At 36.3% G+C, this 26,662-nt stretch overlaps 3 protein-coding genes across 11 annotated transcripts in view; 2 read left to right on the top strand and 1 right to left on the bottom strand.

Annotated features, from left to right (window-relative positions):
* Positions 1 to 18,803, top strand: part of DNAJC9 (DnaJ heat shock protein family (Hsp40) member C9) — an 80,418-nt gene extending 61,615 nt beyond the window's left edge. The window contains exon 5 of the mRNA XM_081822972.1: positions 18,765 to 18,803. Within this exon, the coding sequence (XP_081679098.1) occupies positions 18,765 to 18,788 (24 nt within the window). The 3' untranslated portion in view covers positions 18,789 to 18,803. The remainder of the gene's footprint in view (positions 1 to 18,764) is intronic.
* Positions 1 to 23,026, bottom strand: part of FAM149B1 (family with sequence similarity 149 member B1) — an 81,685-nt gene extending 58,659 nt beyond the window's left edge. The window contains exons 1-4 of one of the 7 annotated variants that reach the window (XM_081822913.1): positions 22,814 to 23,024; positions 20,672 to 20,869; positions 18,852 to 18,956; positions 17,434 to 17,563 (exon numbers count right to left, since the gene is read on the bottom strand). In XM_081822913.1, coding sequence (XP_081679039.1) covers positions 17,434 to 17,563; positions 18,852 to 18,956; positions 20,672 to 20,869; positions 22,814 to 22,860 — 480 coding nt within the window. In that variant the 5' untranslated portion in view covers positions 22,861 to 23,024. Of the gene's footprint in view, positions 1 to 17,433; positions 17,564 to 18,851; positions 18,988 to 20,671; positions 20,870 to 22,813 lie in introns of those variants that run through there. The other 6 variants (XM_081822912.1, XM_081822915.1, XM_006731160.3 and 3 more) reach the window with 6 other exon arrangements.
* A 148-nt stretch (positions 23,027 to 23,174) lies between these two features.
* Positions 23,175 to 26,662, top strand: part of ECD (ecdysoneless cell cycle regulator) — a 38,529-nt gene continuing 35,041 nt past the window's right edge. The window contains exons 1-2 of one of the 3 annotated variants that reach the window (XM_081822911.1): positions 23,175 to 23,307; positions 24,509 to 24,726. In XM_081822911.1, coding sequence (XP_081679037.1) covers positions 24,522 to 24,726 — 205 coding nt within the window. In that variant the 5' untranslated portion in view covers positions 23,175 to 23,307; positions 24,509 to 24,521. Of the gene's footprint in view, positions 23,308 to 23,330; positions 23,526 to 24,508; positions 24,727 to 26,662 lie in introns of those variants that run through there. The other 2 variants (XM_081822910.1, XM_081822909.1) reach the window with 2 other exon arrangements.

Genomic DNA, 26,662 nt, shown 5'->3' on the forward strand with positions numbered 1-26,662 from the left:
TTAATAGTTCTCTCAGTGTATATATATGGATGGGAAACTCTTTTTCCATAGACGTTTAAAATGTCTATATTTTCTCAAAGTCCATTGAGAAACAAACTGAAGGTTCTAGAGGGGAGGGGAGTGGGGGGATGGGTTAGCCTGGTGATGGGTATTAAAGAGGGCACGTTCTGCATGGAGCACTGGGTGTTATACGCAAACAATGAATCATGGAACTCTACATCAAAAACTAATGATGTAATGTATGGTGATTAACATAACATAATAAAAAAAATAAAATGTCTTTATTTTGCCTTCACTATTGAATGCTAATATATCATATTTATATATCTTATCATATATGATATTCAGATATATATATTACATACACACACACATATATACACACATACATATATACATACAATTTAGCACTACCACCAGAAATGTGTGAGCATTAAATTTTGCTCCACAACCTGGCTAAAAGTAGGTACTGTCAGTCTTTTTAGTTTTAGCAATTTTAGTGAGTGTGAAGTGGTGCATCATGACAGTTTTAAATTTGCATTTCTCTGATGATTAATGATACTGAGCATCTTTCTATATTCTACTTGGTCATATATATATATATATGTATATATCTTCTTTCATGGAGTTCAAGTCTTTTGCCCATTTTTTTCAACTGCTTTGTCTTCTTAATATAGAATTTTTAAGTTTTGGATACAAGTCCTTTGTCAGGTATATGTACTATTGCAAATATTTCCTCCCTATCTGTGGCTTATCCTTTCATTCCCTTGATGGTATATTTGAAAGCACAAAAGATTTTAATTTTGATGAAGTCAAATTTATCCATTTTTAGGCTTGTGCTTTTGATGTGTCATATCTGTGTACTGTTGTCTTGCAGGTTTTCTCATATTTTTCCCTAAAAGATTGACAGTTTTTGCTCTTAAATTTATTTATTTATTTTAAAGATTTTATTTATTTATTTGAGAGAGAGAGAGAGAGGCAGTGAGAGAGGAAACACAAGCAGGGGGAGTGGGAGAGGGAGAAGCAGGCTTCCCGCCGAGCAGGGAGCCCGATGAGGGGCTCAATCCCAGGACCCTGGGATCATGACCTGAGCCGAAGGCAGACGCTTAATGACTGAGCCACCCAGGCGCCCCTGCTCTTACATTTAGATTTATAATTTTGAGTAAATTTTCTATATGATGTGAGTTAAGAATCTAATTTCATCTTTTTGCATATGGATATCCAATTGTCTCAGCAATATTTATGGGGAAAAGATACTTTCCCTATTGAATTGCCTTGGCATCTTTGTCAAAAATCAATGGACTCTAAATATAAGGGTTTATTTCTGGATTACCAGTTCTGTTCCATTGATCATTATGCCTATCCTTATGTCAATACCACACTGTTTTGATTATAGCACCATTTTATTAAGTTTTGAAATATGATAGTGTAAGTCTTCTAACTTTCTTCTTTTGTACAAGTTTTGTGCTGCTTTTAAGTTTATCCCTTATGTTCTATTGTGAATTAAATTTTTTTATTTTCATTTTCAGAGTTGTTCATGTACTAATGTGTGTAGAAAGATTTTTAAATTTAGATACAATTCATATACCATGAAATTCATCTTTTTAAAGTGTGCAAGTTAGCGGTTTGGGGTATATTTCCAGTGGTTTGTAGTATATTCACAATTGTGCAACCATCACCAGTATCTAATCCCAGAAAATTTCATCACCCTGAAAAGAAACCTCCATTTCTCTTTCTACCCAGTCAAAACTAACCTACTTTTTGTCTCTGGATATGCTCTTCTGGACATTGGTCATAAATGGGAGTCATATAATACATAGCCTTTTGTGTTTGGCTTCTTTCAGTGAACCTGTTTCTAAGGTTCATCCATAGTATAGCATGTATTAGTACTTCTTTCCTTTTTATGGCTGGATAATATTCTATTATGTAAACATGCCACATTTATAATTGATTTTTGTAAATTGATCTGATATACTGTGACCTTCCTGAAGTTATTTCTTTGTTCTAGCAGATTTTGTGGGGGCAGAAAGAGTGTGACCTCTTCAGGATTTTTTACATCATGTCATCTGTGAATGAAGACAGTTTTATTTAGTCTTTTCCAATGTGGATGCTTTTCATTTCCTTATATTATCTTATTGCACTGACTAGAACCTCCAGTACAATGCTGAATAAAAGTGACAAGTGGAACTGGGTATTTACCCAAAGATTATGAAAACACTAATTCAAAAAGATATATGCACCCCTATGTTTACTGCAGCATTATTTACAATAGCCAAGATATGGAAGCAACCCATGTGTCCATCTATAGATGAGTGGATAAAGAAGATGTGGTATATATATATATATATCCTACACACACACACACACACACACACACACACACACACACACAGAGGAATATTACTCAGCTATAAAAAAGAATGAAATCTTGCCATTTGCAAAAATGGATGGATCCATGGATGGATCTAGAGAGTATAATGCTAAGTGAAATAAGAGAAAGACAAATACTGTATGATTTCACTCATATGTGAAATTTAAGAAACAAAACAAAGAAAAAAAAGGACAAACCAAGAAACAGACTCTTAACTATAGAGAACAAACTGATGGCTACCAGAGGGGAAGTAGGTGGGGGTATGGGTAAAATAGGTGAAGCAGATTAAGAGTACACTGATGATGAGCACTGAGTAATTGTAGAAACTGTAGAAATACAACTGATTTTTTATATTGACTTTGTATCTTGTGGCCTTGTTGAACTCTATTAGTTCTAATAGTGAGTTTTGTTTGTTTTATGGATTCTATAGAATTTTTTGCACACAGAAATTTGTAATGTCTTTGTCTGGCTTTGGTAGCAGGGTCATAGTGGCTTCATGGGATGAGTTGGGAAGTATTCTTTCCTTTATTTTCTGAACAAGTTTATGAAAGATAGTTATTATGTATTCTTTTAAGTACTTGGTAGAATTTACCAATGAAGCCATTTATGCCTGGGTTTTTCTTTGTAGGAAGATTTTTAGCTACTAATTTAATTATTATGGATCTATATGGATTTTTTATTTCTTTTTGAGTCAGTTGGGCAATTGTGTCTTTCTAGAAATTTGTCAATTACATTTAAATTATCTAATTTCTTGGCATGAAGTTTCTTATTACATACCCTTAGTCCTTTTCATTTCTTTTTTTTTTAAAGATTTTATTTGAGAGAGAGAGAGAGAGCACAAGAGGGGGGAGCGGGAGAGGAAGAAGCAGACTCCCTGCTGAGCAGGGACCCCGATGCAGGACTCAATCCCAGGACTCTAGGATCATGACCTGAGCCGAAAGCAGTCGCTTAACCAACTGAGCCACCCAGGCGCCCAGTCCTTTTCATTTCTAAAGAGTCAATAATTATGTCCCCCTCATTCACTTCTAATCTTGTTAATTTGTGTCTTTTTTCTTGATCAGACTACCTAAAGACTTGTCAATTTTGTTGAATTTTTTCAATGAACCAACTTTTGACTTTATTGATTTTCTCTATTTTTTTTGTATTTTGTTAATTTCTACTCTAATCTGTATTGTTTCCTTCCTTCTGCTTGCTTTTTATTTACTCTTCTTTTTTAGTTTCTAAAGGTAGAAGCTCATGTTATTGACCCTCCTTTTTTCTGTAGACATTTTTTTTCTATTTTAAAAATCTTATTATACATTATATTAGTTTCAGATGTTCAACATGATTCAATATTTATATATATCGTGAAATGATATATTGTGAAATGATCACAATAAATCTAGTTAAAATATGTCACCATACATAGTTACAGAATTTTTTTTTTTGATAAGATCTACTCTTAGCAACTTTCAAATATGCAATACGGTATTATTAACTGTAGTCACCATGCTGTACATTACATCCTCATTACTTATTTATTTTATAACTGGAAGCTTTTAAATATTGACTCCCTTCACCCATTTTGCCCATCCCCCAACTCCCATCTCTGGCCAACCCCAATCTCTTCTCTGCATCTGTGAGCTTGATTTTTTTCCCCCATAGGATTTAAAGCTATTAATTTTCCTCTAAGCACCACTTGAGCTACATCTTACAGATTTTGATATTTTTTCCCTTTTCATTTAATTAAAAATATTTTCTAATTTCCCTTATAGAGTTCTTCAAACCATCAATTAATTAAAAGAGAACTGCTTAACTTCAAAATATTTGGAGATATCCCAAATTTCTAGGTGTTCATTTCTAACTTAATTCCAGCATGGTTGGAGAACATACCTTGTATAGTTTTAGTCCTTGTAGAGTTATGAGACTTGTTTTATATATACAGAATATATATTCTGTTGTCTTTGGGTGGAATGTTAGGTCAAGTTGGTTAATATTGTTGTTTGAGTCTTCAGGATGCTTGCTGATTTTCTGTCTAGTTGTTCTATCAAGTACTGGGAGTAGGGTATTGAAGTCTCCTTGCTATAATTGTTGTGCTGTTTCTCCTTCACTTCTGTCAGATTTTACTTCATGTACTTTAAGGCTTGATTGTTATATATGTATACATTTTGTAATTGCTTTATTTTCCTAATGAATTGGCCTTTTTATCATTATGAAATATCTTTTTGTTTCTAGTAGTATTCTATTTTTGTCTGCCTTGGCTTTTAATTTCTGTGCCCTTTTATGATCTCTTCCATATTTGCATGCTGCTTGGATATGTGGAGAGTTTATCAGAGCACTGACTATCTTTTTTTTTTAAAGATTTTATTTATTTATTTGTCGGGGGGGGGGCAGAGCACACAAGCAGGGGGAGCAGCAGGCAGAGGAAGAAGCAGGCTCCCCGCTGAGCAAGGAGCCTGATGCGAGACTAGATCCCAGGACCCTGGGATCATGACCTGAGTCGAAGGCAGACGCTTAACCAACTGAACCACCCAGGCGTCCCAGCACTATGACTATCTTATTTCCCAGATCTCGATAAATTTCTGGATAGTCTGCCAATTCATTTTTTTGCCCTAGCCACTACTGAATCCACAGACTATGTGAGCCACATTTTGCCTCATTTGTATGCCACTGAGTTTGCTACTGTTATTGATGATGGCATTGGGTATAGAGTTTGTCCAAGTTCCACTCCATTCTGGTGGTTAAGCTGCTAGTTAGCACAGCTTGTCCCTTTGTAGTAGAACAGGTTCTCACTGTTCTTAACACATGGTTCCACTGATTTTTGTGAATAACTGCTTTGCTGTTTTAAGTACCTTTGGTCAATTTCAGGGCCCTGAAAATGGTTGCTTTGACCATTTTATCCAGTTTTATTGCTGCTTTTGGGGAAGAGGACTTGCCAAGCTATTCATTCTGTCATACTAGAAGTCCCACCTCATAATTTTCTTTTATGATATGTTTTTGTCAGGTCTTCGGCATCAATATTATGCTGGCCTCATACGTGAATTAAAAATGCTATTTTTTGGAAAAAGTTTGTGTGACTGTTATTTCTTCCACAAAAAATGCATGATAGATTCAGTAGTGAAACCAGCTAGGCCTAAAGCTTTCTCTAAGAGAGTTGTTTGATTCAGTTTCTTTATGAACTTGACAACTATTCAGATTTTTTAAAGAAGCTGTCCGTTTTATCTAAGTTGCAGAATGTACTGGCATAAAATTGTTCCTACTATTAATATTCTTTTAATGTCTGTAGGACTTGAGCTGATCTTTCCTCTTTCACTAATGGTATTTGTAATTTGTGTTTCCTTGCTTTTTCTTTTCTTTTTTTAAAGATTTTATTTATTTATTTGACAGAGAGAGACAGCGAGAGAGGGAACACAAGCAGGGGAGTGGGAGAGGGAGAGGCAGGCTTCCCGCTGAGCAGGGAGCCCGATGCGGGGCTCGATCCCAGGACCCTGGGACCATGACCTGAGCCTAAGGCAGACGCTTCACCAACTGAGCCACCCAGGTGCCCCTCCTTGCTTTTTCTTAACCAGTATCACCAGAGGGCTTATCAATTATTAATCTTTTCAAAGGATCAACGCTTGGATTTGTTCATTTTCTCTTTTATTTGTTTTCTATTTCAGTGATTTTTGTTCTTCATTATTTCTTTTATTATTCTTTGGGTTTAATCTTTCCCAGCATCTAAAGGTAAAAACTTAAATAATTCATTCAAAGCTGTATTCTTTTCTAAAATAGGTGTTTAAAGCTACAACCTTCCTTGTAAAAACATTAGCAGCATCCACATATTTTGATATTTTGTGTTTTTGTTATCATATAGTTCAAAATACCCTCTAATTTTCCTTGTAATTTGATATTTGGATGCATGTTGTTTAATTTCCAAATATTTGGGGTTTTTCTAGGTATCTTACTGTTACTGGTTTCTAATTCTATTGTGATCAGAGAATATACTCTGTGAGATTTAGTCTTTTGAACAATATTGAGACATTTTACAATCCACCATACAGTCTGTCCTTGTGAACATTACATGTGTGCTTCAGAAGAATATGTACTCTGTATTTGTTGGGTGTAACATCAGATCTTTTATATTTTTACTGATTTTCTAACTGTTCCATTAATTACTAAAATCTTTAACAATAACTGTGAATTCATTGATCCCTCTCTTTAATTTTATCAGTTTTCTTCATCCATATTGAAACTATTAGATGTGTACTTATTTAGAATTGTTATGTCTTCCTGGTGAACTGTGTTATAGACTGAATTGTGTCCTCCTCTGTTGAATTCCTGTGTGAATTCCTATACTGAAGTCTAACCCACAATGTGGCTGTATTTAGAAACAGAGCTTTGAAAGAGGAAATTAAGGTTAAATGAGGTCATAAGCTCTTAACTATAGAGAATAAACTGATGGTTACCAGAGGGAAGGTGGGTGGGGGGGATGGGTTAAATAGGTGATGGTGATTAAGGAGGGCACTTGCTGTGATGAGCACAGGGTGCTGTATTTAAGTATTGAATCATTAAATTCCACACCTGAAACTAATAGTACACTGTATGTTAACTAACTGGAATTTAAATAAAAATTTGAAAAAAAAAATGAGGTCATAAGGTTGGGGCCCTAATCTGATAGGACTGATGTTCTTATAAGAGGAAAAGAGGGGCGCCGGGGTGGCTCAGTCGTTAAGCGTCTGCCTTTAGCTCAGGTCATGATCCCAGGATCCTGGGATCGAGCCCCGCATCGGGCTCCCTGCTCTGCGGAGAGCCTGCTTCTCCCTATCCCGTTCCCCCTGCTTGTGTTCCTGCTCTCGCTGTCTGTCAAATAAGTAAATTAAAAATCTTTAAAAAAAAAAAAAAGAAGAGGAAAAGATACCAGCGATCTCTCCACGTGTGCACATGCCTAGAAGAAAGACTATGTGAGGATACAGATTCTAGGAAGAGAGGCCTCACCACAAACCAATCTGGATGGCACCTTGCTTTTGGGCTTCTAGCCTCCAGAACTGTGAGAAAGTAAGTGTCTGGTGTTTAAGCCACAGTCTGTGGTATCTTGTTATGGCAGCCTGAGCTAAAACAAATTGCCTCTTATCACTAGGAAATATTCTAAGGACAAATTCCGTGTTTTCAAGTTTACTTTGTCTCATATTAATATAACCATGTCAGCCTTCCATGTTCAGGATATATCTTTCTCTATCTTTTAAATTTCAACCTATTTGTGCCTATATATTTACAGTGCATTTCTTCCACATAGTATACAGTTGAGTCTTGCTTTTTTATCCATTCTGACAATCTCTGTTTTTTTTTTTTTTTTTAAGATTTTATTTATTTATTTGACAGAGAGAGAAACAGCGAGAGCAGGAACACAAGCAGGGGGAGTGGGAGAGGGAGAAGCAGGCTTCCTGCCGAGCAGGGAGCCCGATGTGGGACTCGATCCCAGGACCCTGGGATCATGACCTGAGCCGAAGGCAGACGCCTAACGACTGAGCCACCCAGGCGTCCCTCTTTATAATTTTAACGCTTGTTCTAGAACTAATAATATACATTCATAACCTATCAAAGTCTAGTTAAAGTCAATATTTTACCACTTCATACCTCCTTCTTCATACTTCCCATTTCTCTCGATACTTGACACTTTACAAATGTAATTAAAAAAAAAAGTATAATCCCATTTACAGTCACCCATCCTTTCAGCTGTATTTGTCTCATCTTTTACTTCTACAAGTATAAATTCCATCTTGCATAAATAAGAAATCACAAAAAAATACAGACTTTTATATTTATCCACTTATTTACAATTTCTGGTGCTCTTTATCTCCCCCTGCCCTGTGTATTTCAGCTGCTTCATCTTCCATGAACTCTGATCTCTGTTCCTCAGCACAATGGAATCACCATGCCTTGTTTGGACTCTGGCTCACAAATCCATAGTCATAAAATTATCCCCAATCAGGAACCAGGATAAATAGGGGCTCACCTTATGAGTTTCCTTTCTCTCAGTATATGTGCTGCCTGTTATCCAATGCCTCAAGAGACACCCGACATGGGGTTTCAAAGCCAGAACAGAATAAGGAAAGCATCAACCTGGGAGGGCACCGTGGTATATGATATTGGAACCCAAGCACAATAATGAGGGTGTCTGTGTAGGAAGATGGCCTGTTGTATGGTAGGAAACCAACAGGGGTGAAGAGAACATCTAGCAGTTTTCCTGACCCTGAGCAGTGCTAGAGGGGTGTTCTAGTTATTTTGGCAGTATAACAAATTACTCTAAAACTTAATGAATTAAAATAGCAACAATCATGTATTATCTCCCCAGGTTTACATAGGTCAGGAATTTTTATAGATCACAGCAGGAATGTCTTATCTCTTCTCCACAACATCTGCGATATCAGTTGAAAAACTTGAAGGCTTGGACCTGAATTCATTTGAATGCTCATTCACTCCAATGTCTGGCAGCTGATGATGGCTTTCAGCTGGGGGCTTCAGTTCATCTCCACATGGGTTTTTCCATGTGGTCTGGTCTGAACTTCCTCAAAACATGGTGGCTGGATTCCAAGGTCAAGTATCCAGAGAGAGAAAAAGAGGCAAGCAGAAGCTGTGTTACCTTCCAACCTAGAGAATCATATAGCATCACATTCACTGCATGCTACTGACTGAGGCAAATAGTCCATTTAGGTTCAAGAGGAAAAAACTCTGAATGGAGGAGTATCAATATCTTATACGAAGAGCATGTAAAATGGGATATATACTGGCATGACTGAAAAAAAACTGACACAGTAGGTGTTTTCAGGTGGGAGAGCAGGTTGTTGCAGGGTGTTGGAACACAAGTTAGATGAAGAGGATGTCCATATGGGAGAGCAGCCAGCTTGTAATGTTGGTACCAGAATAGAGAGAAGAAGGCTACTATGTGGGGAGTAGGCAGCCTCACACAGGATGACAGTCCAAGCAGGGTGAAGAAGGTGCCAGTATGGAAGTTAGGAGTACACTGGGTGTCTGGCTCTGAGCAGGGTGAAAAAAACATCCAATGGGTGAAAGGGTGCAGGCGGTAGTGACCCAGTACAGGGTGTTGAAACATTTGTGAAGTGAGAAGGGTATCTGCAGAGGTTAGGAGGCAGTGGTAACCAGTAGGAAACTGGTTACATTTGGGGGATTTATCAAATAAATATATTAAGGATAATGGAACCCAGGTTTCTTATTATCAAAGAAAGAAGTTACAAATATGAAAAAGGAAAAAACTAGAATGAACTTTGTCATGTCAAAATGGAATAGGCGGAGTACATATATTCCCCAGTTCAGTCCACTGAGAGGGTTTTCAGGGACAACTGAAAAGCAATGGGCACACTTAGCACCCAAATATTTGTTTCCAAATGACACTAAAAGGAACCAGGGCTCCTTAGAGAAGTGGCTGATTCCAGCACTGGGCCAAAGAAGGTACAAAATAAGCCTGGAGTATGGAACACTTCATCTAAAACTAATGATGTAATGTATGGGGATTAACATAAGAATAAAAAAAAAAAAGAATAGAACAATATTTTATCTCTGAAAAAAAAAAAATAATAAGCCTGGAGTATCTTGTGCCAGAAAGTAAGTACGTGCTCAAAGAAGGATAACATGGCAAAATGGCACAGAAGCCAGTATAAAGGGAATTCTACTGGCCAAAAGCTGGGACAAAATAAATAATGATAATGATATATTACAACTACCTGAATAAAATAGGAATCCATGAGTCTACACTGATGTAAATAAATTCAAAAATTGAAAGTGATGAGGAATAGGATAGTAGCTACATAATTTCAAAGTTACCTCTCCACAAAATACTTTTATTTTTTTTTAAACTTTATTTGAGAGAGAGAGAGAGAGCACAAGCAGGGGGAGGGGCAAAGGGAGAGGAAGAAGCAGACTCCCCACTAAGCAGGGAACCCAACTGGGATCATGGCCTGAGCCTAAGCAGGGAACCCAACTGGCATCAAAACCTGAGCTCAATCGCCTGAGCCACCCAGGCGCCCCTCCATAAAATACTTTTAAACAACAGAAAAAAAATTAAGGTGTAAGACACCACACCTTAATTAAGTGATCAAAGTGAACATCATCAATAATGGGACAAAGGGAACCATGTGCCACCAAATAGAATGCAATGAGAAAAACAAGCTCGTATCTGTGATATCACAAATTGAGGAACTATTCCAGATGGAGACTAAAGAAACATAACAATATTAAGTGAACTTTTGCTATAAAGGATGCTACTGGGACAACTAGTGAAATTTTAATGGGGTCTAGAGATTAGATGGTAGCCACGTTTCACTGTTAGTTTCCAGAATTTGATGCTTATACTCTGGTCATGTAGTATCCTTGTTTGAAGGAAATACACAAAAATATTTGGTATGAGGGGGTATCATGTCAGTAACTTACTCTCAAATTATTCATGAAAGATAGTTCTTTGTACTGTACTTGTAACTTTCCTGTAAATTGGAGGTTGTTTCAAGTTTTTAAGAAAATACTCTATGTAGCATTTGCAACTCTGATCTCAAAACTTGGATTTCATTAATTAAGACACAACCTTAAAAACAAAATAATGAATTTCAAAGGAATTACCTACTCTGACATACATGTGATACCTGCAATGAAATGTTTGGGTAATACAAGAAAAATATCAACATTATCTATATACTAACTAGAAGCCTTAAAAAACATAATCATAGCAATAAAGATCAACGATAAATGTATTCTTCAAAAAATTAGTTTTCATATGATCCAACAATTCCACTCCTAGGTATATACCTAAGAATATTCAAAACATATGTACACAAATATTCATAGTAGCATTATTCATAATAGTCAAAAAACAAAACCCAAATGTCCATCAACTGATGAATAGATGAACAAAATTTTGGTATTTTTGGAATTATATTCATCAATAAAAAAAGAAGTACTGATACTTGCTAAAACATGGCTAAATCTTGAAAATATGTGAGGTAAAATAAGCCAGACACAAAAGGTCACATATTGTATGATTCATTTATATGAAATGTCAGAATAGGCAAATCCACACAGGCAGAAAGCAGATCAGTGGTTCTCAGGGGGCTGAGGGACTGGAGGGTTGGGGAGTGACAGCTAATGTGTATGGACTTCTTTTGGGGGTGATAAAGATGTCTTGAAATTAGTCAGTAGTGATGGTTGCACAACTTTGTGAATATACTAAAAACCACTTCACTGTTCACTTTAAAGGAGTGAATTCTATGTTACGTGAATATCACAGTAAAAAAAGAAGTCCAGGGAAAGTTTAATCTAGTATTAAATAGATGAGAAATCTATTAACATATAAGTAAAATATTAGAAGTTTTAAAAACATGACAAAGAATATAAACTTTTGCCAAGGCCAACATTATCCTAGAACTCATTTCCCTTGAAAAAGAGGTACTGTACACCTATATAACAGCAATAAACAGATTAAAAATGTAATTTTTAATATTGTACCATATAAGGTACCTAGGAATAAGTCTTCAACAAATGGACCTTTATGGACAAAATTAAAACAATTTATTAAAAGATATTAAAGAAATGGATATTAAATGAAAAGATTTATGGGGAGCCTGGCTGGCTCAGTCAGAAGAGCATGTGACTCTTCATCTCAGGGTCATGAGTTCAAGCCCCATGCTGGGTGTAGAGATTACTTAAATAAATAAATAAACTTAAAAAAGAATGAAAAGATTTAGATATCAAATTCATTGAATAGGCGAACTCAGTATCATTAAGATGGCAGTCCTCCCCAAATTGACCTACGCAATTTAACAATCAGATTCTAACATACATGACAAGGATTGGCCAAGACAATTATGAACAATGCTATAAGAGTTCCCTACCACATATTTTAGATTATTATAAAGCTATAGTTTAATTAAAACCAGTTGTATGAGTTTAGGACAGAACAGACCCTTTCATATTTTAAAACTTAATCTATAACATAGGCAGCAGAGCAGTGGGGAAAGGATGCAGTGATTCTCTGGGAAATGATACCACCTTCTATGGAAGAGTTGAAAAAGGTATGTGTGCATTTTTAGTGATCACAATGACTAGGGGGTGCTCTAGGTATTTAATATGAAGGGATCATGAATATTAAACATCCTGCTAGCCATGAGACATTTCTATACAATAGCCACACCTAAAATGCCAAAAATGCCCCTGCTCAGAAATCCTGAACTAGTCAGTAAATGGTACTAAAAAAATTCATTATCCATATGGGAAAATTATGTTCCTGCTGTATATCATATACAAAAAACAATTCCAGGTGAATTATAGACTTAAATGTGAAAATTGTGAAAGTTATAAAAGCCATATACTAGGAAAAGATATTTGTAATACATTTAACAAAGGATGAGTGTACGATTTCTACTACTAACAAAAGCAATAAGGGTGGCTTAAACAAAGTAAAAGTTTATTTTTCTCGTAAAAAAATTAGTCTATGGGTAGGCATTAAAAAGCTGATATAGTGACTCCATGGACATCTAGGACTCAGTTTCTTCTATTGTTTCCATTCTCAGTGACACTTCATGGTCCAAGATGGCTGCTGTACCTTTAGCCATAGTTCCATGTTCCGGGCAGGAATTAGGAGAAAAGGGGTAAAATGGAAAAAAGGGCATTCTAGAAAGCTCTATCTCCTGACTTTTGTATACAATTCATTAGCTACCACTACCTGTAACAGAGGCTGAGAAATAAATTTTCAACTGGGTATAATACCTGAAGTTCTATGGGGAGAGTGGATATAATGTAGGTATCTGACAGTCTCTGTTATACACATCTAGAACAGGAATCAGCAAACTATGATCTGGCCCACAGCCTGTTTTGTAAATAAAGTTTCATTGGAACAGTCACACCCATTTATTTACCCATTATCTATCGCTGCCTTCTCACTACAGTGAGAGCTGAGGGTCTGATAGGGCCCGCAAAGTCTAAAATATTTATACTTTCTCAAAAAAGTACACCGACCCCTAATCTAAAAGATAAAGAACTCCTATTAATTAATATGAAAACAATAAAAAATAAAAATAAATGGATATGAAATATAAACAGGCAAGTCACAGACTACAAATATGTGCAATATCATGTATGAACTCGCCAAACATAATGCTGAGCATAAGAAGCCAGATACAAAGAATACATATTGTATGATTTCATTTATATGAAGGGCAAAAATAAAAAAAAAAGCTAGTGACAAAGGTCAGAATAGCAGTTATTTTTGGGGTTGAGAGAGGGCATCTAGGAGCCTGTAGGGTGCTGAGTGCCTATATCTTATCTGGGTGCCACTTCTCTCTCTCTTTCACACAACACACACACACACGGTATGCAAAATTTTTTTTCTAACCAATGCAATAGCATCAGATACCTCTTTTTAAAACCTGAAAGTCTGGCAAAGATTAAAAAGTATGATAATTCACTGTTTTGGTCAAGAGTATAGGAAAATAGGCCCTTCCATATATGTTCCTGGTGAGCCTGCAGATCGGAATAACTTCTACAGAAACAACTTGGCAACAGCTTTCAAAATTACAAAAGCATCTTTTGACCAGCAATTCCACCTCTAAAAGTTTATCCTCAGATATATTCACATTTATGTAAAATAGTATATGTACAGTGTTATAAATGCAGCATTTTTTTGGTAACAGCAATGAATATGCGGCCATTAAAGAACAAGTAAATTTTTTATAATAATAGATATTCTTCAAAATATACTGTTAAGTGGAAAAACAACTGGCACTAAATAGCGTATATGATAAACTTTATGTAAAAATAAAAATAATTAAAATGTACAAAGTTAGCAAAGGAATCAATTAAATTTTTTAATAAAGAATTCTTGTTTGATTCCTTATTTTAATTGAAATAACTTTAGTGCTTTGACATTGAAACTGGTATTTCCTATTCAATTGGCAAATAGTCATCAAGTCTCAAGGGTTTCCTCCTATCTTACTGAGAATTTTTATAAGGAATGATTTTTGAAATATATCAAATACTTTTTCAGCATCTATTGGTTTGATCATATTTTTTATTTAATTCATCAATGTTAAATATACTACATTTGCAGGTACTGACCCATCTTTGTATTCCTAGAATAAACCTTACTTGATTATTAAAAAAATATCAACCCAAAGCATATAAAGCTAAAATAGAACAGAACTGAATTAGCTACTTTTATGACTGTTGGCTATAAAATTTTTAATAATAGATATAATTAGGATAGAAAAGGAAGGTCTTCCTTCACATTATATTAACTTTAAATTTTAGAATATTTTTTTAATTTTAGACTATTTTAAAAGAAATAAACCTAGAATATAAACTCCAGGATGATTATAAATAATAAATATATTTAGCCATTTATTTGGCCAAATTAATTAAACTGAAAGGAAGAAAAACACCAAGACAGTTCCAAAGTAAATAAAATGTATAAATACTAACTTCAATTTTAGTATCAGTTGTAACTTACAATAAGATATTTTACTCAAAGTAAATAATAAAATGATAAAGAGAATTAAAGGAAGATCTAAATAAAAGGACTGTATTTCTAGCTAGAATACTATGTTAAGATGAGAAATGACTGAAATGTGTATATAAAGTATTCAGCACAGTGCCTGGCATCTACTAAATACTCAATAAATTTTAATTCTCTCTACACCTTCCCTAATTTAATATAAAGTTATAATGCTACACCAATTAAATCCCTGATGAATATTTTATAAAATCTGGTGCAAGTGAAAATAAAATTCAGCTTAAGATGTAAAAAGGACACAAATACTAATATTTATTGTTTAATGAACAATAAATTTGCCCTAAATATTTTAAAACTACAATGAAAACTACATGATTTTAAATCAAATATAGAAAAAGGGCTCGGGGCGCCTGGGTGGCTCAGATGGTTAAGCGTCTGCCTTCGGCTCGGGTCATGATCCCGGGGTCCTGGGATCGAGCCCCATGTCTGGCTCCTGGCTCAGCGGGGAGCCTGCTTCTCCCTCTGCCTCTCCCCCTGCTCGTGCTCCCTTTCTCTCTCTATATATATATATCTCTGTGTCTTGAATGAATAAATAAAATCTTTAAAAAAGAAAAAAAAAATAGAAAAAAAAAAAAGAAAAAGGGCTCAAACAAAATAGGTTCAACAGCATAAAAACTTAATTCATACCTCATACCATGAATTATTAAAGAAGTCTGGTGAGTTAAAAAGATAAACACAAAATTCTATAAGACGCTATTAGGAAGAATACTGTAATATTCCATCTTTCTAAAGATAAAATCCTGACTAGTACAGAAATGAAGGTAATAGAAAGAAAAAGTAGTAGATGAAGATCAAAAGTGAAATGGTAATATTTGATCGTTAAAAAAGATCTGCTACACAGTAAATAACAAAAGGAAAGCAAAGGAAAAGGAAACATTTGTATGACATTCATAACTTATAAAGAAGTACTAACTGCAATATAGAGACAACTAATGGAAATATATAGTTAGTACACTAAAAACCTCACAATAAGCCATCAAATTAATTAATTCCCTTAGGATAAAATTTATATTCTTTCCTATGGCCTTATATCATCTAGTCCTGCCTGCCTCTCTGATTTCATTTATGCTTTCTCTGCCTGATACCATCCCCCAACCACACTGACCTTTTTTCAGTTCCATGAACACACCACTTTCCCTTGGAAACATGAAGCTCTTTTCATCCTTGCTGCTGGTTAACTGTCGGGAAAGTTCTTTCCTCACCCTTCACATGGTTAACTCTTTAATCTGTAAATCTCATATCTACCCTATCTGATAATCCTATCTAAAGTAAATCCCCCCCTATAATGTCCTGTTCAGTACCCTGTCATCTTCCTTAGAGCACTTCTCATCTTTTGTATTTTACTTGCTCTTGTCACTCTCCCTCATTAGACTATTCAATTGTGAGTCTCACTCACCCTACATTCCCCAGTACAATGTCTAGCAACAGATGTACTCAATAAATACTGAATGAATGAAGAAAAACTGAAAACTCAAACATCAGATAAGGGAAAGCTCTAATTATGATATTAGGAATATTATATAACTATATATAACTATTCAAATTGACAGGTACGGAAGTAGTGAAAGAAATATTTATATGGAATAATGGTGAATGGAAAAGCAGACCACAAAACAGGATGCACATATACAACTAAGAAAGGAAAGTGTATATACAACCAAATTCAAATTACTGGAAAATAATTCATGGTGATAATAATAGATTATAACAATTAGCAGACTTTTGTAAAGAAAACAAGTTGCTGACAATACAGTATAAAGTCAGTATTGTGGAAAAGTGCTTACAAAATAATACTAAGTGAAAAAAACAGAGCATAACATTGTATGTACACCATGATTACAGCTAGGTCAAATTAAATATAGATTGAAAGAAGACACAAATAAAAATACCTATTGCATCAAGGCAATAAATGTGCATAAAATGTGACTTTAGAATTTTAAGGTTTTGATCTTTTAAAAATAATATTTTATAATGGGAGATAGCCATAAGTAAGTAAGTAAATAAATAAATAAGTCAATATCATCTCAACACCTAATAAATAATGACTAAACATTTTGGGTTGATATCTTTAGTCCTTTTTTCTAGTATGTATATAAGCAAAAATATATGTAAACTCAAAATAGAACCACACTATCCATACTATTTTTAATCTGCTTTTTTTCATTCAATCATATATCATAATCATTTTCCCAGTCTATAGTGGCTTAATAATCAAGTTCCAAGAACAATTTAAACAACAGGGTAACATTAGTGGTGGAGAGACACATTAGTGGACTACACAAAGCAAAAGTGGACCCAGGGCCCAGATCCATACTAACCTGCAACTATTAAGTCAAACATTTCTAAGGATCAACTACTGTATCCATAAAACAGAGCAAATACTGAAAGAGGGTAAAAACTGATAAGAAGTATTAAAATGTAAAGAACCAATCTTCATAGAGTGAAGGAATGAAATATACTGACAAAACTGACAAATCCTAACTCCCAGAATAGTCTCCCAAGCACTCCATCAGACCAATAACATACAACTCACACCATAGCCCCAGGAGAAGTCCGAGCTGCCTTCTGTAGAGATCCCTGTGCCTGTATAGCTTGGAAAAGCAAATCTTGAATTCCCAGTGTCAGCTGATGTAAAAGGTGATTCTTGTGTGATGTCAGACTCACTAAATGCACAATTTGGAAGGAAGAGAGAAAACAGAAAAATTCTTATACTTCCTCAAGTTTCTGTAGCAGTAACTATTCAGCAGTTTACTAGGTAACAAGCATGCATACAAATATATCCACAGAAGCAAAAATAAATGAAGAACTTAACATTTAAGCATCATGGAAAAGTCTAATTCCTATAGAATTGATGACAGTGATTCTAAATAATTCTAGTCATACTTTACAACAAATACTTTAACATTCCACTTACAACATCTACCCTTGAAAACTAAAGACATTTCAGAAATATGAATAGTAATGTCTGAACCTGTATGGCACTTTTACAGTTTACCAAGCACTTTTATAGATATAATTCCATTTTATCCTCACAACAACCTGGTGATGCAGAACTCAATTAACCTCATTTAAAAACTGTTTTAAGTTATATTTATTTAAGTAATCTCTACACCCAATGTGGGGCTCAAACTCATGACCCCAAAATCAAGAGTTGCATGCTCTTCCAACTGAGCCAGCCAAGCACCCCAATTTACCCCATTTTAAAGACAATCTGAGATTGAGTTCTAGGTTTTGAAATTAGCTTTTATGACTATAATTTTTCTGTGATACCACATTGCTTCTCAGAACCCTCTTTGACATTACAGTATGCTGTTTCTTAAAATGATAACTGCAGCTAATACTTACTCATTTACCATATGCCAATCATTGTGCCCAGTTTTACATACTTTACCTCATTTATATTCACAACACCCGTTAAGAGACATTATTATCTGGTAAGTAACTTGCCCTCTATTACCCAGCTAATAAGTGGCAGAACCAGAATTAAAAATCAGATATTAGGGACACCTGGGTGGCTCAGTCATTAAGCGTCTGCCTTCAGCTCAGGTCTTGATCCCAGGGTCCTGGGATCGAGCCCTGCATAGGGCTCCCTGCCTGGCGGGAAGCCTGCTTCTCCCTCTCCCACTCCCCCTGCTTGTGTTCCCTCTCTCGCTGTCTCTCTCTCTGTCAAAAAATAAATAAAATCTTTAAAAAATAAATAAATAAATAAAAATCAGATGTTAGACTCCTTCTGAGTCTTGGCTTTTAACTATGTCATAATACTACTTTTCAAGGGTTATAAGTATGATGTTCCCATTAGCTGTTCCAGAATGAAAACTGAATGGTACTGAAAATGTGATAAAAGTTCTTGTTTTGTTTCATTAGTACAAGACTAGATATCGAGCCTAAGCCAAAAAACACTTTTGCCATTATCAAGTGTAATAAGCAAATAAGTACACTTTATATTATTACCTTTGGGAACTTGTGTCTTTTTCATGGCTGTCATTGGTAGAAGAAATTTCATCCAGTTGCTCTGGAAGAGGATGGTGATTAATAGCATGTTTTGTTATTCCTTTCCTGTGAAAGATTTTTTAAAAAGTTATATTTCCTGTAAAGAAAAAATATATACTTTTCAATAACTTGACTACAAGTTAGTTACCTACTTCCTGCTGCTCTGGGACTGCACCGTCCTATATGGTAGCCACTAGCAGTTAAAATGTGATTAGTCAGTGTGATGAGCACCAGGTGTTGTATGGAAGTGTTGAAACACTCTAGTGTACACCTGAAACTAGTATTACACTGTATTTTAACTAACTGGAATTTAAATGAAAATTTTAATAATGTAGTTAGTCGGAAGTGAGATGTTTTAAGTATAAAACATGGGATTTTGAAGTCTCAGTACAACAAGAATGTATAATAGATCAATAATTTTATCTTAATTACATATTAAAATGATAATATTTTGGATATGCTGGGTTAAAAATATATTCTTATAGTTTCACTGCAAATTTAAATTACAGTAAGTTATAACCACACACCTTTTAGAACAGCTAACACAAAATATGGTAATGCAAGTGATAATGTGTAGAAACCAGATGTCTCATACACTGCTGATAGAAATGTAAAAAGGTACAGCCACTCTAGAATAGTCTCACAGTTTCTTTTTTTTAAAGATTTTTTCTAAAAAATTGATGAGAGAGAAAGAGAGAGAACACAGGGAGGAACAGAAGGAGAGGGACAAGCAGGCTCTGCACTGAGCACAGAGCCCATCATGGAGTTGGATGCGGGGCTTGATCCCAAGACCCTGAAATCATGATCTGAGGTGAAACTTAACTGAGAACCAAGGAGCCCCAGTCTCATAGTTTCTAATAAAACGTGTACCAATGTCAGTTTCCTGGCTTTAACACTACACTAGTTACATAAGTTGTCATCATTGGGAGAAGGTGGGGGAAGGGTTCGTGGGATTCTATGTATGATTTTTGTAACAGTGAGTCTATAATTATTTCAAACTAAAAACTCAAAAAATTAATTTCATGTTTCTACTATTTTTTAACGTGACTACCTGAAAACTTAAAATTCCATATGTCGCTTTATTGTATTTCTGTTGGACAGAGCTGCTCTGAAGAGTTCAACATGTACATTAGAGTAAACTAAGGGATCAATTATCATATGTTCCAGTCTTAACCATCTATAGTAGACTTACCTCCCCCACAAAATTCTGCAATAAAATAAGTTTAGGAAACATGATAAGCTAAACAAAGTACATAGGTTTCTTTATAAAAGGTCTCTTTAGGGTCTTTAATTTGCAAATGTAATTATAAATCTCTAATACCCTTACTTCATAGGCAAGGAAAGTGAAGCACAGAGAGATTAAGTAACCTGCTTAAGGTCATATGTCTACGAAGTGATAGAGCCAGGATTCAAATCCAAGTACTCTGGCTCTGAGGCTTCTCAGAGCAAATGAATAATTTGAGATTTTAGTGAATGGTACCATTTTTGTATATAAAGATAAAGCTAAGGGCCCAGTCAGCAGAGCTTGTACTTGAAATTATTTCTCAAATGTAGGGATGGATTTGTGCAGAGCTATTTGTACTTCTCTCATTCAATGATTTTACAGTCAAAAGCTTGTCTCTGAGACAGTGGTAGTGAACAGAAATGTGGATTCCAGCTACAAAACAGAAACGTGAGACATTTTTTAGTTTGTCAAAGAAATCTAACTATGAAATGATGATTAGATAATACCAAAGAAATATTAAATTTGATCACAGCATTGTTTTTACATAAGAAAATACCTAGGGGTGCCTGGGTAGCTCAACTGGTTGGGCGTCCGTCTGTCTGCCTTTGGTTCAGGTTGTGATCCTGGGGTCCTGGGATCTAGCCCTGCATCAAGCGCTGCATCAGGCTCCCTGTTCGGCAGAGTCTGCTTCTTCCTCTCCTTCTGCCCCTCCCCCTGCTCGTGCTCTTTCTTTCTCTCAACAAATAAATAAAATCTAAAAAAAAGAAAATACCTATAATTTTTAGAGATGCATGCTGAGGTATACAGGGGTGAAATAAGTGGGGTTTTGCTTTCTTATTTACAGATGATGGACAGAGAGGCTGAAAAAAAGATAAAGAAGATAGATGAAGCAAATATATCACAATTTGATAATTGTTGAATGTGGGTGATAGGTGGTTCATTTTATTATTCACTATACATGTATGTTTGAAATTTATCACTTGTTAAGTGTTAAGCTGTATGTTGAAAATCACTTTTTTTTTTCAAACTCTTTTCAATATCTATAATTTGGAACTATTAGGGAGAAAACTAAAGTTACTTCTTCAAAGCAAATTATCATTCTAGTAAAAATTGTTTTTATTTTACTGTCATTTAGATACATATAATCCTCATTATCTTCATTATTCGTATCATCCTGACTCCTCTAGAGAATCATCTTTGAAGAGACTTGTCTTTAGAGAGTATCAATCAAATCAACAATAGAGAACACATAACGTACTATACTGGAGTAATTCTCACCCACTAAATGCCTACCAACAATTTTTTCCACAAATGAGTTTTGTTTTTGTTTTTTTACTCTAAGAATGGTCAGAATTAATTATAAAAGCAGACTTTTAGCTAAGTCCTGTTCCCTTTATTGGAAAATTACTTTCTTCTACTTCCTAAAAAGCTTATTATCTGAATTGCTCCTGTGTAGATATCCTATTACTTAGTAGATAATAAGCTTCTGAAAGACAGGCGAGATCACAGATTTTCTTTGTATGGCCACTGTACCAAATAAAGCTGGGAAAGGACAGGAAATTACCAATTACTGAGCATCTACTATGTGTCAAGCCCTGTGCCACCACTTTAGATATGCTTTTAGAGAAAGACCAATATTACAGAAATGAATGCTCAAATATTTAGTAATCTGCTGAAAAGTCACATGACCAGGAAAGAGCCTAGCCAGACACCCAGATTGACTGAAGATTCCATGCATGTTATTACCATGTAGTTAATATTTAATTTTTTAATGTATGGTTGCTAAAATTATATAGCTCTACAGAGAAAAAAAGTTGGAATTTGAGGACAAAAAGCCCAAGCTCAAAACCTATTGGTTATATAATCTTAGGATGTGTAACCTTTCTAATATTTCATGTTCTGTAAAACTGAAAGATAATCATACCCATCTTACAGAGTTGTTGCAAGGATCAAGATGTGAAAGTCTCTTTGAAAGTATAAAGCATTAACAAATGTACAACATTATCATTACTTGCTAAATTACAACACTTCACCAGGGGTGGGAGGTGGGTTTTTAAGCTTAAATATTTGCTCTCTAGAGCAAAACTTATCCTTAAGGATTCTGATGTTTAACTGCAGAGATGGGGAAACAGTTAGTGTAATGATTATGACCAACGCTTCGGGTAAGACTGACACCAGGTTTGTGTGCTCCACCACTTTCTGCCTGTATAATCTTTGGCATACTACAATCTTAAATCTGGGATCTTTGTTTGTAGAATGTGCAAAATAATATTCCCTATTCTGTATCCTGACAGGATTAAGTGAGCTAATGCATGCTTTGCACGGTGCCTGGCACTAGACATATTCAACTTTTCTGTAGCACTCAGTCAGCTATTGGTAACTTCTCGATTCGTCAATGGCATGAAGCACTGAGGAAACTACAAATGCCATAGGAGACCCAGTCCCTGAGTACAGAAGTGCAGCCCAAGAGGACCAAGTCCTAGGAAAGCACAAGTGACATGCCCTTAGCTGGAGATGGAGGCAGAGCGGGCAGCGTCTGACAAGTCTGGGAGGAGAGAATGCCGAAGAAAATTCTCCTTCCCCCGCCCGGGAAAGGGAAAGGTGAGAAGCACTGGTTGGGAAGGGTTCCCACCAGGGCGCCCGCGGCCCGCCTCAGCCTCCCCCGGCCCGGGCTAGGATGGCTGAGCAGTACACTCACAGCTCCAAGCTTTGCGGCACCGCCTTCCGAGTGTATCTGGAGATCATCCTCCTCTTCCTCCTCTGTCGTGGAGGGGGCGGGCACGCCAGGGTGGGGGCCTCCGGGCCTGGCCCTCCCGCCGGCTCCGGCCCGGCCCCCTCCCGCCACCTTCCGGCCCCGTCACGCCCCGTCGCCTAGACTCCGGACCGCCACCACTCCCTGGGTCCCCACCCCTCCAGTCCTCCGTCCTCCTTGCTTCCCCGCGGGGGCGGAAGTGACGAACGCACGAAGGCACCGCGTAATGCTCCCGCGGACGCGCAGCAGTGACGCCACCAGGGGTTCCGGGGCCGAGCGGGTCTTTCAGAGCTTCCGCTGGCCGCGGGTGCGCGACAGGCGTCTGGACTGACCTTGGACCAGGCTTTGGCTGCTACTGGCAGCTCCCGACCGGCTCACGCGGTGGGAGGGGCGGTCGAGGAAAGGGGCCGCAGCGGAGACGCGTGGGGGAGGCCGAGAATCGTAAGCGGAATTGGCTTCCTTTTGTCGAATGGAGGGCGGAAGCTTAGTCTGAGTAAAGAGCACTGGACTCCAGCTCGGCTCTCTGCTGCGTGGTCGCTTCTTTTTCTGTGTGCCAGTTTTCTCACTTGTACAGCAAGGAGTTAGCCTGAGTGATTTCAAAGTCCCTTCCAGTTCTGACACTAAATTCTTCATTAAAATGTGTGCTTGGCATTATGAGGTGGGTGGATGGGATTATCTGTCCCTCTGGGTTAAGAAGCCAAACGATTTGGACAGACTGGATAGAAGATGCAGGTTCCTCTCGACCTCGTTTTATTAGCCCATGAGAAACCGAGTAAGAATAAAAATCGAATTGTGCCTTACAGTGGACCATCCAGTGCAGTGCCTCCCTTTTCCAAGCCTCATCTGGCAGCAATAGTAAGCTAGTACTTTGGTTTGTAAGGGAAACCCTTAGAAAATAGAGGTATTTACCTCCTCTTATATACCGGAGCTACCACCCCCCACCCCGCTCCAGACCTGAAAAAGGGACAGTTTTAGGACAGCTCTAGGATTAAGAACCATGGGCAAATTATTTTGGTGTGAGATGATAGGCCATGTTTTGTGGTTTTGAATTCCCCTATGCCGTACAATAGTCATAAAAGATTTAAATTCTGCAGAGTGAGGGAGATTGCCCTAAAGAGTTTTAAATAATAATTTAAACTGGGGGAGAAATTTAGAAGTGAAAGAGTAACATTCTCATTCTACAGTTAAGGGAAAAGCCCCAAAAAGAGAAATTGAGGTGGCTGTAAGTGACACAACTAATTAGTGGCAGAACATAAGATGTTATTGCAGTGCTTCTCAAAGTGTGTTACACACACTAGTGCTAGTGTGAGGGCAAACTTTTTTTTCATTTATTTTTTTCAAACGTTTTTTATTTTATTCTTGCATACTATTAGTTAATTTGGGAATGTGATACTCGATTTCCATTTATCATATCAAAAGTTCCTTTAATTTCAAGTATGAAAAACATAATTTTAAGTATAAAAGCATCATTAAAAGAATATTAAATAAGTGTTACTACTCATACTTGATCAAGGCAAAAAATGATAACACATGGATAACTGAATTTTGGAAAACAATGGAATCATGTCGAATAGTTCAGAGAATTGGATTTTACTTCTGCATCATTCTATGTGGTTTATATTATTGAAACTTTAAATGTAGTTTTCAAAGAAGAATGGAGGAAAATATGAAGCTTGCTACAGTGGAAGACACTGTGGAGTATCACCTATTCCTGATACCAGATGAACCAAGGGACCCAGAAAAACACAAAGAGATTCTTCAAAAGTATATTGAGAGGATAATGACTCAGTTTGCACCTATGCTGGTCCCCTATATCTGGCAGAATCAGCCTTTCAATCTTAAATATAAACCTGGGAAAGGTAAGGCTCTTTTACTTATTTTGATGTGATATGACTTCTAATTCTGACAAGAGTGATCTATAATAGTCCATAGTTGATTCAGTGTTGTGAGGAGATTTATAACCTGAACTTTTTTGATTAGTGATGCTTGCCTGTATTTGGCTAAGTCCTTAAACTTATCAAAAAAAATTTTTTTAATTCATTTGATGAAAGCTTTCTAGTAGTAATTACCTTGAGAACTAACATATACTCAACATTATTAAACCATGGCTGTTCTTTGGAACTTTACTTTCCTGTGCTATAATGTATCTAAGTACTTTTACTAAACAGGTTCAGGCATCTGGCTTCCTTAACTGTAGCTCCCTTTAGTGGTTACTCTGTATTCCTCATTCCTGATCATGTGTTTAGTAGGCTGCCTTGTTTGACATAGTTTTGAAACTATGTGGCTCTGCCTGGCTTATAAAGAGAAATAATTGGGCCTATGGCCATTATTTGCTACTCAGAAGCATTTTGAGGTTGCTTCATGGCTTCTCTGTGTTGTTGGTGCTTGAGATCTGATTTTCTTATCATTTCATATAGCTTTAGTAAAATGAGGCACCAATAGGTGACCACAGCTCTTATTCATGCAGGGTCTTATTTCAGATCAGGAGTCTGGCATCTTTTGATACTGTCAATCTAGGTCTCAATGTAGTGTTCATCTGTTATTTTTGCCAAATGTGTTCCCTGGTGTTAATTTTATTGAACCCCTATTCACCGAAACACGTGATATTTATTGGCAAGAACACCATCACATTAGCACAGCACATCCAAGACCAACTCCTTATCTTTTTCCTAGAAAATCATTTTTACCCAAAGTTTTCTTGTCTTGCTTAATGGCATTATTATCCACGTAGCTATTCAGCTTGTTAATAATTCAAAATTATACTCAGCTCCTCACTTGACCATGTTCAGTCAAGCACTAAATCCTAGTGTGGTTACTCCTAAAATACAACCCCTTCTCTACATTTGTTGGCTACAATCTAGACGCTCTTTATCTCTTCATCTGGAAGACCACAGCAGCCACCTAACTAACCTCTCTGGTTACAGTATCTCCAGTCCCTCACACTGTTGCCAGTTACCTTTGTAAAACACGAATTTGATCGCGTCAATCTTCTGCCTAACATCCTTCACCAGTTATCCATTGCTTCTGCATAAAGTTCAAATTGAAGTTTAATATATAAGGTAGATAAAAATAGACGCTCTAATTGGAGCTTCTCTAGTTGAAATTTGAGAGATCTGGGGTGGGGAGAAGAGTTGGTTGGGCTGTTCTTCCTACTTTTTTGTTTTGTTTTGTTTTTTTGCCATGGCAGCTCTTGAGACACTTCACAATGTGCTTGTTTGACCTTTAGTCTGTTAATGTGGTAGGTTACATTGATTGATTTTCATATGCATTACATTGCATTCCAGGAATAAATTCCACTTGGTCATGGTGTAAAATCTTTCAGTGTGTCGAATTCAGTTTGCTAGTATTTTGTTGAGGATTTCTGCATCAGTATTCCAGGGATATTGGTCATAGTTTTCCTGTATTGTTTTTGTCTGGCTTTAGTATAAAGGTAATGCTGGCCTCATAAAATGGGTTTGGGAGTGTTCCCTCCTCTTCGGTTGTTTTTAAGAGTTTGAAGAGGATTGATGTTAATTCTTCTTTAAATGTTGGTAAATTCTCTAGTGACCTTTTCTTTGTTGGGAAGTTTTTGATTACTGATTCAATGTCCTTTACTAGTAACCAGTCTGTTCAGATTCTCTATTTCTTTGTGATACAGTCTTGATAGGTTGTGTGTTTCTAAGACTGTACTCATTTCTTCGAAGGTATCCAGTTGGTTGGTGTACAGTTGTTCATAGTGTTCTCTTATAGTCCTTTTTATTTCTGTAGTATAGGTTGTAATATCGCCTTTCATTTCTGATTTTAGTTACTTGTGTC

Source organism: Leptonychotes weddellii, chromosome 6 (genome assembly GCF_054177405.1).
Source record: "Leptonychotes weddellii isolate Sample4059 chromosome 6, ASM5417740v2, whole genome shotgun sequence".
Lineage (NCBI taxonomy): Eukaryota > Metazoa > Chordata > Mammalia > Carnivora > Phocidae > Leptonychotes > Leptonychotes weddellii.